At 47.8% G+C, this 14,779-nt stretch overlaps 1 protein-coding gene across 11 annotated transcripts in view; it reads right to left on the minus strand.

Annotated features, from left to right (window-relative positions):
- PRRC2B (proline rich coiled-coil 2B) overlaps positions 1 to 14,779 on the minus strand; it is a 120,262-nt gene that overhangs the window by 56,372 nt on the left and 49,111 nt on the right. For all 11 annotated transcript variants that reach the window (XM_017499036.2, XM_037728040.1, XM_017499034.2 and 8 more), the window contains exons 2-5: positions 10,995 to 11,164; positions 9,528 to 9,705; positions 6,010 to 6,112; positions 3,194 to 3,266 (exon numbers count right to left, since the gene is read on the minus strand). In XM_017499036.2, coding sequence (XP_017354525.1) covers positions 3,194 to 3,266; positions 6,010 to 6,112; positions 9,528 to 9,705; positions 10,995 to 11,109 — 469 coding nt within the window. In that variant the 5' untranslated portion in view covers positions 11,110 to 11,164. The remainder of the gene's footprint in view (positions 1 to 3,193; positions 3,267 to 6,009; positions 6,113 to 9,527; positions 9,706 to 10,994; positions 11,165 to 14,779) is intronic.

Below are 14,779 nucleotides of genomic sequence, written 5' to 3' on the forward strand. Positions count from 1 at the left end.
TGAGCCCTACAAGGCCAAACATAGAATCCTGGGAAGAGTTTCTTATAATTCTAGAAACTGTTTCTTTCTTCATTCTTTAATTCATTCCTCAGCCTTATAACCTACTTTAGAGAAGAAGCCTTTCCTAACGTTCCCTTACACAAAGAACTTAGCACAGAGGCTCTGCTACCATTTTTGGATGAAAAGATTAAAAATGGTGCAGGAAAAAGGTCCAGGCAACCCCTATCCCCTTCATCTGGAATATGCAGCATGCCCCAGACCGTAGAAATCTAGGAACACCACACAATGAATGGCCCCCTGTGGAATGCCTTGTTCCCCATACAGCCAAATCCAAATCTTCCCCCAGGCAGTTATTATTCCTAACACCACTGATCCACGGACCTGTTCACTAAAGCCAACTGTATCAGAACGGTGTGGCTGCATCACCGCACAGGCATGTGGCAGCAATTCGCTTGCCACTCCCTTAGTTAAAAAAGGTCCAGGGTCAAATAGTGTATTTTTTCCTCACTCCCATTTTTTTGTTTTGTTTTTTGAGATAGGGTCCTGCTCTGTCACCCAGGTTGGTGTACAGTGGTGTGATCACAGCTCACTGCAGCCTCCACCTCTGGTGCTCAGGTGATTCTTTTGCCTCGGCCTTCCAAGTAGCTGGGACTACAGGTGTCCGCCACCACACTTGGCTAATTTTTTTTTTTTTTTGAGATGGAGTCTCACTCTGTCGCCCAGGCTGGAGGGGGCAGTGGCACGATCTCAGCTCACTACAACCTCCACCTCCTGGGTTCAAGTGGCTGTCCCACGTCAGCCTCCCAAGTAGCTGGGACTACAGGCACGTACCGCCATGCCCAGCTAATTTTTTATATTTTTAGGAGAGATGGGGTTTCACCACGTTAGCCAGAATGGATCTACCCACCTTGGCCTCCCAAAGTGCTGGGATTATAGGCGTGAGCCACCACACCCAGCTTGATTTTTTGTATTTCTTGTAGAGACAGGGTTTTGTCATGTTGCCCTGGCTGGTCTCAAACTCCTGGACTCAAGCAATCCTCCTGCCATGGCCTCCCAAAGTGCTGGAATTACTAAGATACTACATATACCATTCTGTACTTCTTTTCACTTAAGAATAAGCCCTGGAGATCTTGCCAAATCAATTAGAAAACTTCTGCTTCTTTTCTTTATAGCCAAGTCACATTTCATTAAAGTACTATAATTTTACAGGCATTTCAAGGGACCATTTGCAATCTTCTGCTATTACAATGTGGCAGTGAATAATCCTGTGCACAGATTATTTCACACATGGGCAAGTACAATTCGTAGAGCAATTTCCTTAGGGTGCAGTTGCTAGGTCGAAGGGTATTATGTGTTATTATGCCAGGCAGTGCCAAACTGGCTTCTATAGGAGTTGGGCCAATTTATACAGGTTTTTTTTTTTTTAAATCTTTGTTGTTCTTTTTAAATAAAAATTATTATGTTCTATCTACTTCTAAAAATTCTAACTTTATGGAGATTGCAGCAAACTATCGCACCACTGCACTCCAGCCTGGGTAACAGAGCAAGATTCTCTCTCCAAACACACACACACACACACACACACACACCCACACACCCACACCCAAAAAAAAACAAAAATGTAATCTTATGGAAATATAAGATATGGAAAGCCAAAGAATCAGTTACAAGTCCTCGTAAAGCATCTTCAAAGACCCTTTTGGGGTCAGGCACTGTGGCTTACGTCTATAATCCCAATACTCTGGGAGGCCAAGGTAGGAGGATCACTTGAGCCCAGGAGTTGGAGACCAGCCTGAGCAACATAGTTAGATCTCGTCTCAGTCAGTCAGTCAATCAACCAATCAATAAGCCAGGTGTGGTGGTTCCAGGCCTCAGTTACTCAGGAGGCTGAAGTGGGAGGATGCTTGAGCCTAGGAGTTGGAAACAAGCCTGGGCAACATAATGAAACCTTGTGAACAAAAAGTGTCGGCCAGATGTGGTGGTACACAGCTGTGGCCCCAGCTACTCCCAGGCAAGTGCACCTGGTAACCCACATAACTTCAGTCTGTACCCCAAGCCCCCGGGAGAAGCTGGGGTGTTGAAATTAACTGATCGGTCATTTCCCGTTGGAGACTGAGGGAAGAGCTTTGAGCACAGGGATTTCAACCCATAAGGGGCAGGACCTCCTAGGCATGGCAGGCTGGGGGTGAGGTTCAAGAAACGAAGGATGTACAGTTGATTTTCTAATACAGGCTACTAAAGACCAAGTCTGGTGAAGCCTTGGCTGGCAGGATTAGCGCAGAAGGTGACACCAGGATGGGGGCAAAAAGTAAAAAAGGACAGTCAGTGTGCTTTACAGGAGAAAGGGAATTGTGGGCTTTCCCTGGTGTCCACACCACGACCACCTTCCTTCTCACTCAGAGCTGCTGCCTAGTTTGGTCTGCAGCACAATATGCTAGAAACATTCAAGCTATCATCAAAAATTAGACGAGCTCATGTAGAAAACCTGGATCTTTTGGTTCTCTCAAGAACATCTGCTGACCTATGTTCTCCAAGGACTGAGGGTACTGGAGGGCAGCCTGGCTGAATAGGACTCACCCAAAGTGCTTTAGCCCACTGTTCTAGGCCTGCCTTGGAAGTACTGTGAATGTGTAATTCCCATGAATTTTATTTTAAATCTCTGAACACTGTTTCCTTTGGTCCATCACCCTCATCTTTCTCCTGAGCTACTCCATGGAAGCAGCACAGTGGGCTCTGCGTTGTGGGAGCTTCCTGTGTGGTGGGCACAGTGCTCCTGGTAACACCACATAACCCTCAGAGTGCTTGGGTAGAATGTCCTGCAGGCGGGCCGCTACGACTCCAAGGCTGGCTTCTTCATCAACCCAAGCCACGCAACACCTCCCTCCTTTGGTCCCAGGAAAGAGGAAGCAGATGGTGTTGGCAACCCCGCAGAGTAGGCAGGAGTCCACCAGCAACATGGCCCAGTCAGCGCTCCTCTGTCACAGCAAGAGCATTCATTCCAAGAAACCAAAGAGCTGGCACCTCTGCAGAACCAGTGCCCCACTGTGCACAGGCAAGGGCTCCGTGGAACGGTACCCCTTTGTGGAAGAGTCCTCAAAGCTTCTAGGTGCCTAGACCCAACCAGACAGTCTAGAAAAGGCATTTACCTCCCCCTCCCTACCACCCCCAAACACACACACAGGTGCACACTTACCACCTTCGTGTCCTACTGGCTTTCCATTCAGCTGTGCCCATGACTTTGGTCCACCTGGCACTGAATTTGTATTCTGAAAGAAGGAAGAGAATCAGAAGAGGGCCAGCTCCCTAAGTCCGCTGCACAGTAACAGCCCGTTACAACAAGGTGCCAAGAGGCCAGCACCTTAGATTCAAACCCTATACGGATCCATCCATCCATCACCACTTTCTGAGCAGCAGCAAAGCCCTGAACCTCCCCTGGAATGTACACTCCACGCAGCAGTCCCAGGGACCAGAAAATGCCACACTCACTCTACAGACAAGGAGCAGGACTTGGGGAGTGATGGGCTTCAAGTCACATAGACAGTGACACAGCAAAGCCAGGACCCAAACCTGTCTCCCTTCGTGCTATGCTCTGGAACCTCCTGTGCCCAAATAAAGATAATTTATTTTGCTCCAGAGACAAAGACTGAGGTCCAATTCCAGCATGTGTCTTTAAAACTGTGCCACTGCTAACAAAGAATGCAAAGATGCTAACTGGGTGGGCCGGCTGCAGCACTTTCCGCAGTGACTGTGACTCTACAAGGCACAGCTCCCCTCCTGAGAACCCTGCTAGCTCACCTCTGCTGAAAACTCACCAGGGTCAGCATTACGTATGGCATGCCCAGTTTGACCGAGGGTTCACCACACCCTGGGAAGGTTCTACTCACATCCCCCACTGAGGCTCAGAGAAGAGTGAGTCAGATGCAGAATAGCAGGACCAGGACCAGCCTCCACCCCGCCTATTACCAGTGCTCTTTCTCGTCCCTAACCATTAAGCTCACCCGTCTTTCCAGTCAACTAACATTCAACTCACAGCCTTTCTAACTGAAGGTAAAAATACACAAAACAAAGCTGCTGCAGCATGAAGTTTCCCCACTTACTGGATGAAATGCCAGATTAGGTCATTACCCTTTCCCTCCCACCCCCACCCGCCTCAACCAGCACCATCCACTCACAAGGCAGATAACCGTCTCTCTTGCCTGTGATGCAGAGCTGACCAGCTATAGCAATCCATTTACTTATCACAGAGCTGCCCTGAATGCTTTATACGGGCAACCTGCGGTGCCTAAGTTTCCCTGCCACAGACTACGGAAGGGCAGGGTCAGTGGCACAATTCGGGCAGTGCAGCTGGGGCCAGACACGTCCCACAGGTCGGCTGGAGGTCTTCAGATCCAGCACTAAGCAGGGGGCACAGGGGCTCCGCACCACACAAACCCTCCACTGAGGGCCTGTAATATGCTAATACAACCCCATCTCTCCACTCCTCTCGCCTCTGCAGTTACAGGGATGACTCCCCTGGCATTAATCTAGAAAGAACACCTGCAGGACCAAGAAGGCTGCTAAGACTGCTAGCAAATTTCATCCCAAGAGCAGAGCTGCTGTGATCCCTCTGTGGAGATGTTCTAAAACTCGCAAAACACTGGGCGCCTCTTCCTACCCACCCCTCACATATAAGAGAAAACCAGGTAGCAGCAAAGAAATGCTGAATACTGGATAAGGTGGCCCCTGTGCCAGCTCCAGGATGGGTTGCCCTTCCTTGGTGTAGTGCTGCCCCTTCAGCAATCCATTCAAACAGACGCCCAGGACCTCACCCACAGTCCCCAGTGGTGAGGCTGGACACATATATAACAGGCTTCAGAGCCAAATCTGATATCTGAGCTCTATCAGCTCACTCCGTTTCTTTCAAATTCTGGGAAACAGCAAGAACTCAACTCTAAATACTCTGACTGGCCTACATGTCCCAGTGGATTCAGGCCAATGAAAAGGGTGTCTTGCATGATTATAGACCTCTTTTCTTCTTTGCCTTTAATTTTAAAAGCACGGTTCAGTGTTAGGTGGGGAGAGGGTGTCCTGGCAAAGCCACAGACTTCCCTGGGTATGGTTAAAGCAGAGGGAATGACATTTGAGAGCTTACATTGCCCAGGTAGCAAGGCAAAACCAAAATATGTTCATTCCAGTTATCAAGAGAGCTGGTGAATACAAGATATCTATGTCTACAGTTCTTTTTGTCTTGTAAAAAATTCATAAACTTCTCATCTAGATTTCTAGCTCCGGCTAAGTATAACCTCCTGCTGATCTCTGGAAACCTGTAGCCAGACTCTGATGGACTGAGTGTATTATGAGCTCTTGCTTGGTTACATCATTAGTTTTTGCTTTGAAAAACATTTAAAACGTATCAACAAATAAAGCATTGTAGCTGCGTATTCCCGAAGCAATGTTCTGAGAGACATTAGTCCCTAGAGACATTCAGTGAAGAAATGTTTCCGAGGACAAATAAATTTGGGGAGTGCTGCCCATTACATTATATCTTCTTCTCTAAGACACTCAGTAGATGTTAGCATATGAAAGACACTGAGAAGTACTGCAGGAAAGCAGCTTGCTTCATTTTGCTTTTCAAACTCACCTGGCCAGTGAACCTTTCTGTGGCCTACCACTTTTTGTCTTCTTGTGACCCAAATTTCCAGGGAGCTCACTTGGGGAAACCCTGAACTAGTCTGTAGTCCAGCCTAAGTGACCCTGTCTCAAGTAAATCAACAGGAACCAAAGTAGGTGCCTGTATCCTAGTCTGTATCTGAGGTCTTTTTCCAAAAGTTGCAGATTAAATTTCTTCACCAGTGACCACGGCAGTTTCCCATGCCAGTTTTCTAAAGTCAGTCATCGAGTGTGCCTCTGGAATAGACAGGTCATGCACAACCACACTTCTCAGTAGCAACTCTTCCCAGCCCCCAGCGACAAGTACACTTAGAGGCTACCATGCCCAGGAAACAGTCGGGATGGGGTCCCAACACCTACCTCCTGACTGATTGACTGTGTCGGTTTCTGCAAATTGGAGACAGATTTCTGCAAACCCGGCTGCGGCAGCGACTCCGGCGGCTGAGAGGCCGTTGCACTGGAACTGGACAAAGAAAGGCAGGGCAGGGGGTCAGGCTCGGCACAGAGTGCCCTGGCCAGGTCTGTGTTCCCAGGAGCCACAGCTGTTCAGCTGCTCACAGGAAGCAGACCTTATCTGGACAATAAAAATGACTTCCCAGTAGGTTCTTATGCTAGCAAAAGCAAATGAGAAAACAAACCATGCTTAAGATCTAGTCACTGACATTTTAAATTAGCACAAGACAGTCTTCTGCCGTTTCTTTTGCTTTCCTTTTTTTTTTTTTCTGAGACAGGGGGTCTCACTCTACTGCCCAGGCTGGAGTGTAGCGGGGTACATTTGGCTCACTGCAACCTCTGCTTCCCCGCCTCAAGCGATCCTCTTACCTCAGCCTTCCGAGTAGCTGGGACTAGAGGCGTGAGCCGCCTCATCTGGCCTCTTTTTTAAAAAAATAAAACTTTTCTGCCTTCTTGTACAGCTTTCTGTCTGCAAAAACTAAAAGCTCACTGTAAACAATGCAAGTGATGAAGGATGTGTCAACAGGGAAGATAAGTCACTGAAATGAGGGGCTTGTGGCCCTTCCTCCAGACCCAGAGACCCACACCTACTCAGGGGGCTGATGTTTTTACCTCCTCCCAGCTTACAAAATAAATACATGCTTATAGTAAAAATAAACTTATAAATAAAAGTAGGTAACACAGAACATCACAATCTCATCATCCAGAGAGAAACTCGAGGCAGACTTTTCTGTATCTGTGAATATAGTTTTGTTTTTAACAGGCAGAGAGTTTTACACTGCAGGAATATAGTATTTTTCTAACAGAAGTGAAGTAACCCCATACAAATAGCTCCATGACTTTTTTTTACTTCATGCATCTGAAGATCTTTTCACCACCATAGACATGAATCTTCCTTTTGCTTTTAATGACCACACAACACAACTAGACAGTCCGTAATTTAACCAATCTTTCATAAGGGTTCCCCCCCCATTACAGATGTAACTACAATAAGAATTTTTTTCATTTTTTTGAGATGGAGTCTCACTCTGTTGCCCAGGGTGGAGTGCAGTGGCGTGATCTTGACTCACTGCAATCCCAGCCTCTCAGGTTCAAGCGATACTCCTGCCTCAGCCTCCCAAGTATCTGGGATTACAGGCATGAGTCACCACGCCTGGCTAATTTTTGTATTTTTAGTAGAGATGGGGTTTCACCTTGTTGTCCAGGCTGGTTTTGAACTCCTGACCCTCAGGTTATCCACCAGCCGTGGCCTCCCAAAGTGCTAGGATTACAGGCGTGAGCCACTGTATCCGGCCAAGAATTCTTTTTGTTACATATCTTTGCACCCTTTTTCTGTAAGTAATCCCATGGAATAGGGCCTTAGAAATAGAAATGCTGGATCAAAAGATGTTTTGAAGTTTAAAAGCTATTTCCAGGCTGCTCCCCAAAAAAGGCTGTGTCAGTGAATTTACACTCCACAGGTGAGGTGATAAAGGTGATGAGAAATGGCCAAATGAAGGTTTCTGCTCTAACTCAGTGCTCCACTCACTGAATCCAACTTTCTGCTGGACAAGATTCAAGGAGGGCAGCCACGCCCCTGGCTTATCTGTAAACGGAAGCCAAACTCTACAGACACCCTCTTCCAAGATTCACCTAACCCAGGCAACTCAGCGTTCGTGATTATTACAAAGGGAATGCTAACGATCGGTTCCCACATCTCCTTCTACCTAAAAGAGAAGCTTTCGGGTAGTGGCACTTCTGTGTTCTCCAAATCTAAGAACTGAGTTCCCACATTGTGGGCCCACTTGCCACCTGACGCCTTGGTGAGAGGATGTGGCCCAGGGGCGGCAGAGAACCACACCGGGGTCTGTGCCTTAACCAAAGCTCCACCCTCACCTCGTCCCTGGCAGACAAGCTCCAGCACAACTGGCCCCCACTGGAGCCACCGAGGCAGAGTAAGGGCTGGATATCAGGAGGGAGTAACACTTTGTCCTCTCTAGAACTTTTGGTGGTACAGAGGTACTTCAGTCCTTCCATTAAAATGTGCAATATCCATATCACTACAGAGCTTGTGATGTGAATGGAGCGATGACAGTAGCCAGTATCTGTCCCTCCTCTGTGCCAGGTTTGGGCTAAGCACTTCACCTATGCTGGCCCATCAATGCCTCATGGATACCTCGGAACTACCAGCAGAGGCAGGTATCATTCCTACTTCAAGGGAGGCTCAGAAGTCAAACAATTCTCCAGGTTCCATCAAGCTAATAAGTGGTATAGCTGGAAACCACGTAGTAAGGCTGTCAGATTTCAGAAGTCATGCTACACTGCCCATCAATACGATCCCTAAGCAAACTGTTAGAAACATTTAAAAAATAACTTCTAAGGCCCTATTTTGATTATTACTTTATAATCATCTAGCTGAATAACTAGCTCAGTCTCTACATCCTGTCTGAAGTAACTACAGGGAACAATTTTACAAAAGCTGCCGTGGTCATTTCCAGCACAGACTTGAAAGAAGAGGATGCTGGGGTGGGCAGGCTAAGATCTGGGTCCCTTTTACCATCTGGTTTCCTACATCAGTAGGGAGGCCAGGAGGTCAGCATGCAGGCCAGGAGGGCACTGCCGGCAGACAGCTTTGTTCACGCTCCTCAACAGGCAAAGCCCAGCAGCAGTTTCTGCCTGCCAGCTTCAGCAAGGCCCTGTCCCTCCCTGAACACATCCTCTTCCCTGAATAGTCTTAGCGCTGGCTGAACACTCAAGAGAGGACTCACAGTAGGAGGCAAGGGTGCAGCCACACAAGTGGGCCCCAGGAAGCCAGGCCCTGTGTTTTCAGCTCACCACACAGGGGCTGTTTCTCTAATGACAGCACCATGCCACCCTCAGCACCCCCAGGGCTTCTGTAAGTACTGTGCTGGCAGGAGGTGAGCGTCCAGGGAGGCTGCAATACAATGATAGTGGAGGATTCTGTGTTGCTCTTACTCATGACTGGGTCTGTTTAGAGCAACGGCAGAAGTCTCCTGTCTGGGAAGCTGCTAGGCCCACAATTAGGGAGGCTGCACGCTTCTCTGCCAAATTCAGCTCACGGGGAATGAGTTTTCAAGCCCCAGCTCTGTCCACAGTGTTTCTTACAGGAACTGACTCTGAGTCATTGCATAAGCTCCTCTGGGGTGATGAGGCCTTTCCTAATAAGGCACAAGGGAAAACTGGTCACTGGGAATAAGGCTGTCCACAGATGTGCTGCTCTACTGGCTCCAGAAGCCAGGAAAAATGAAGGCAGGGAACAAGAAACACACGAAGCACCAGGGCAGGAGAGGAGGCAGCTTCATTTGCATCTTCCAGTTTCCCAGTTCTGCTGCTGCAAAACTAGCAGTGCCATCTGCCAAAGGGAAGGATCCTGGGGCCACCCCTAGAGAGCTAGCTCCCACTCACCACCCGACTCCTCTGTTTACCTCTTTGGGTCTTGCTGATCCTGCTTGTTTGCCCATCCCGTCCCGTCCTTGGGTACTATCACGATGTTGGGGTCGTTTCCTTTGTTTTCAGACTTCAAGCTCGGCAGGTTTGCAGGCGGTGGCATGCGCCGGGCTGCGGCAACTTTCCCAAGACTCTGTAAGCCATGTCTAGGAATAACTGTAGGGAGAGGGGCAGGGAACAGACACCATGCAGAAAAGTCACAGAAGAAGCCTGACACATTCAGCTGTTCTTTCAAACTCTAAGTGATCATGACAAAGCTAACCAAACAAAAAGCAAGGGGCAGACCAGCAGTGGAACAAATGTTTGGCATCACTTTAGTCACTTCATAAGCTCTCCACTGACGACTACAGGGACAAAGGAGCTGCTGAAACCTGTACAAAGGCTTCCATTTCACTAGTGGGCAGGACAAGGCTCGGGGACTTTATGACATGGGTTAGGAGCCAGGTCCAGGAACCTCCAGCTGACACAGGAAACGCCTCTCTGCAAGTTGAGACAGCTCTGGTCTCATTACAGACAGCTCTGCCTAGACCCAAACCAAGACTGAACAGGGGCCCTTCGACATTCATGAAGTCTTCATGGAGTGTGGACAGGATCAGTATGAACTTTTCCAACAAGTTCCAGAATATCAAGAACCATAAAAGCTAAAAAGGCTAATAACACACCAGGCGTGGTGGCACACGTGTAATCCCAGCACTTTGGGAGGCTGAAGCGGGCAGATCACAAGGTCAGGAGATCGAGACCATCCTGGCCAATATGGTGAAACCCTGTCTCTACTAAAAATACAAAAATTAGCCAGTCTCATAACCTGGTCTCAAAATAAATAAATAAATATTTAAAGACAAATATTTTTTTCTTTTTTTGAGACAGAATCTTGCTTTGTCGTCCAGGCGGGAGTGCAATGGCAACATCTCGGCTCACTGCAACCTTCGCCTCCCGGGTTCAAGCAATTCTCTGCCTCAGCTTCCTGAGTAGCTGGGATTATAGGTGCCTGCCACCATGCCCAGCTAGTTTCTTTTTTGTATTTTTAGTAGAGACGGGTTTCATCATCTTGGCCAGGCTGGTCTTGAACTCCTTACCTCATGATCCACCTGCCTCCGCCTCTCAAAGTGCTGGGATTACAGGTGTGAGCCACCTCGTCCAGCCAAAAAAAAAATTGTTTTAAGGTTAACACTAATGTATATTAAGTCTCATTCTACCCATCAGGATAAAAATATCCACAGTTCAATAAGGTAATTAGTGGAGAAATAATTCCACTACAGGAAGAATCAGCATGCTCAAGGCTCTGAAATCACACCTCAAGTAGAAAATGGAGGGTGATTCTACACGCATGCCCAGAAGTCTGGTGTGCCAGGACCATACTGTCTAACCAGGTGGGGGACTCTGGCTTTCCGGAGTTTGTCACTAGAAGAAAGTCTGAGGAACTGGCCTTGAACCCCGGGCCTTACCTGAGGATCTAATTGCGTCTACTGATTTTCCTTTATATTTATCAAACAGGCTGAGAGTCGAATACTTGCTTTTCCCATCCTTGCCCTTGGTAATTTGCCCCAAACGATCGGACATTGCGATGAAATGTCATCTAGTAAAGAAATTTTTCTTGGCACCGCTCCCGATCTGCCTTTGAAATAGAGAAGAAAAAAAAGTGTCACTCCAGCAGAACCTCTGACCCAGTGGAGTGAATTCTTCAGGAATCATGGACCTCCTTGAAGACCGGAAGACAACTTTGGACTGTCCTTAGAAAAGTGCTCTCACTGTCCCCAAGGCTGTTCATTCACATTTACAGGGCATTTTGAAGATACCTGGAGGCAATCTGTGGAGCACTCCAAGTCCCCACCTGCTATTCAGTCCTCTCACTGAGTTTGGTGGAGTCTACTACACACCAACCACGCTGACATGTAAACTTCAACAAAGCCATCTCCAAGTCAAGGACAGTTCCAAGACGCAAAAATGAATGCTCAGTACCTGTAGGACATCCATGTATAACATCGAAAATAAGGCTAGCAGAATAGGGGAGGTACACTTACACCACGCTGTTCATCTTAAAGACAAGCAAAACCAAATCAAAGGAGGGCAACCAAAGAATTATCCTTCAGAAATAATTGGGTATATGCACTTTTCAAAATAAACAACTAGTACCCAGAGAGAAAACATCTGCTCAGGCAACAAAAGTGGTCTCTAAGGTACATGCATGGAAAAGAGAAAGCAAGAACTCCCTAGGGCTGGCGAGGGAGACTACATGAGGGCTATACCATCTGCACCTACCCCCCTCAACCTTTGTTTTGGAGACAGAGTCTTGCTCTGCTACCAGGCTGGAGTGTAGTTGCTCGACCTCAGCTCACTGAAACCTCCACCTCCTGAGTTCAAGCAATTCTCCTGCCTCAGCCTTCCAAGTAGTGGAATTACAGGAATGTGCCACCACGCCCAGCTATTTTTTTATATTTAGTAGAAATGGGGTTACACCATGTTGGCCAGATGGTCTCAATCTCTTTGACCTCATCATCTGCCCACCCTGGCTCTCCCAAAGCGCTGGGATTACAGGCATGAGCCACCGCACCCGACCTGCTTGCCCCGTTCAAGGGAAAACCTTGAAAAGATCTCCGAGAAAGAAGCTTGCTTCTTTCTTCTCTCACTTTCTAATGTTCTATAGGTGTCCGTGAGTCAATTAGCAGTCTCTCCACCAGTTCATTCATTCACTCACTCATTCATTCATTCAAATACTAAGTGACTGGCTGGGCATGGTGACTCACGCCTGTAATCCCAGCACTTTGGGAGGCTGCGGTGGGCAAATCACTTAAGGTCAGGAGTTCGAGACCAGCCTGGCCACCATGGTGAAATCCCCTGTCTACTAAAAATACAAAAATTAGCCAGGTGTGCTGCCTTTTATTCCATACCCAACCTTGGCAATAGGTTCTAAACTTTCTTACCAAAAAACAGAAACACTTGATGGGCTCATGCCTGTAATCTAGCTACTCAGGAAGGCTGAGGTGGGAGGACTACTTGAGGCCAGAAGTTTGAGACCAGCCTAGTCAACAGAGCAAGACACTGTCTCTAAAAAAATTAAAATAGGCCAGGTGTGGTAGCTCACACCTATAATCCACTTTGGGAGGCTGAGGTGGGTAGATCACCGGAGGTCAGGAGTTCGAGACCAGCCTGGCCAACATGGCAAAACCCCATCTTTACTAAAATTACAAAAATTAGCCGGGCGTGGTGGTGCATGCTTATGATCCCAGCTACTGGGGAGGCTGAGACATAAGAATCGCTTGAAGCCAGGAGGCGGAAGTTGCAGTGAGCTGAGACTTCGCCACTGCACTCCAGACTGGGTGACAGAAGATTTCATCTCTAAATAAATAAATAGCAGAGCATGTTGGTGTGCACCTACAGTCCCAGCTACTTAGGCGGCTGAGGCAGGAGGATCACCTGAGCCCAGGAGCTTGAGGCTGCAATAAGCTACGATCAGGCCACTGCACTCCAGCCTGAGCAACAGAGGCAGATCCCATCACTTAAAAAACAAAACTTGTGTGACCCTCACTTCTCCCTGGAAAACAAAGCTAAAGCAATAATTTAAGGCATGTGGATAACATGTCTTCAACGACATAATGGCAACAACTATGATCCCTCATTTTGTCACTGACTGGTAAAAGGCACTTGGTGGTAGCTGCGGAAGCAAGGCTTGCCATTTCACCATCTTGTTCTGACACCATGCAGGCCAGGAGGAACACACCCATGTTGTGGGGAGGAAATATGTACCCTGAAGGATGATTTTAAAGATAAAACTCTACAGTATATTGTGATCCAAATAAAACACAGGGAACTGAAACCGATTACAAACAGGGGCCAAAACAAGTGAGATGAAAGATGCTGACTGAGCCAGTCCCATGTCAAACATGCAAGTGTGCAAACCATCCTTTCATTCATTTAACAGGTACTGACTGATACCTAAGATCTGCCAGTCACTGAGGGACAGATGCACATGCAGTTCCTATCAGGAAATGCTCACAAAGAACGCAGGAAGATGGATGCTGAGAGATGAGCAGTCATCAGTCGGATCTGTATGAGCAGGGGACACAACCAAGTGGCCAAGACTGCACCCTTCTTCGAGGAACTTCTCTCCTCCCCACATGGCTTCAGCCATCCTGGTTGGTTACTTAACTCCCTTCCCGCACCCAAATCTCAGTTTATTCAGCTGCGGCCATGGGCCAAGGAATACCAGGGTGTTTGAAAATGTGTAGGAGCATTTTTGATGTCACAATGATGTGAGTGCCGCCCACATTCAGTGGCCAAGCCCAAGGATGCTGACTGTACTAGCGTGTGTAGGAGAGTCTGGCACAATGAAGAAACATAACAGCAAAAGCGCTTCCAAGAGCTCACTGCCTCCAAGTTACCTGCCAGCAGCCACTTGACCCCAGTAGCCCTCCCCAGACCCCACTTCCTGCAGCAGAGCAAAGGGCAGCAATGCTCAGGATGGGAGTCAGTCCCACATGCCCGATTCTGATTGTGGTGCCCAGGACCTGTCTGCTTCCTTGCCCTGGGGTCCATGGACCATTTTAAATCTCCCTCCCTGAGGCTAGGTCTAGTGTGTTTCTGTCCCACTCCCCAAAAGTCATAACTAATAAGAGCATCCCTCCCTGAGCTAGACTGCAAGCCTCTTGAGGACAGAGCGAGATCCTGTCTCAAAAACAAAAACGATAACAACAACAACAAAATTAAAGGCAAGAGAAAAAAAGATTTACCAGCCATTCTGATTTAACAAATCAGGCATGTGAAGATTTCACATTGTATAATTTCTTTTCTTTCTTTTTTTCTGAGACAAAGTTTCTCCCTGTCGCCCAGGCTGGAGTGCAGTAGCACCATCTCAGCTCACTGCAACCACCACCTCCTGCCTCAGCCTCCTGAATAGCCGGAATTATAGGTGTGTGCCGCCACGTTGGAGGTAGAGGTTGCAGTGAGCCAAGATTGTGCCACTGCACTCAGCCTGGGCTAATTTTCTGTATTTTTAGTAGAGACAAGATTTCGCCATGTTGCCCAGGCAGGTCTCAAACTCCTGGCCTCAAGTGATCCGTCCACCTCAGCTTCCCAAAATGCTGGGATGAAAAGCGTGAGCCACTGTGCCTGACAACATCAAATGATTTCTTAAATCAAATGTCAAGTTTTTTCCTTTTTGTTGAGACAGAGTCTCACTCTGTCACCCAGGCTGGAGTGCAGTGGCAAGATATCGGCTCATTGCAACCTCCAC

Source organism: Cebus imitator, unplaced genomic scaffold (genome assembly GCF_001604975.1).
Source record: "Cebus imitator isolate Cc_AM_T3 unplaced genomic scaffold, Cebus_imitator-1.0 Scaffold254, whole genome shotgun sequence".
Classification (NCBI taxonomy): Eukaryota; Metazoa; Chordata; class Mammalia; order Primates; family Cebidae; genus Cebus; species Cebus imitator.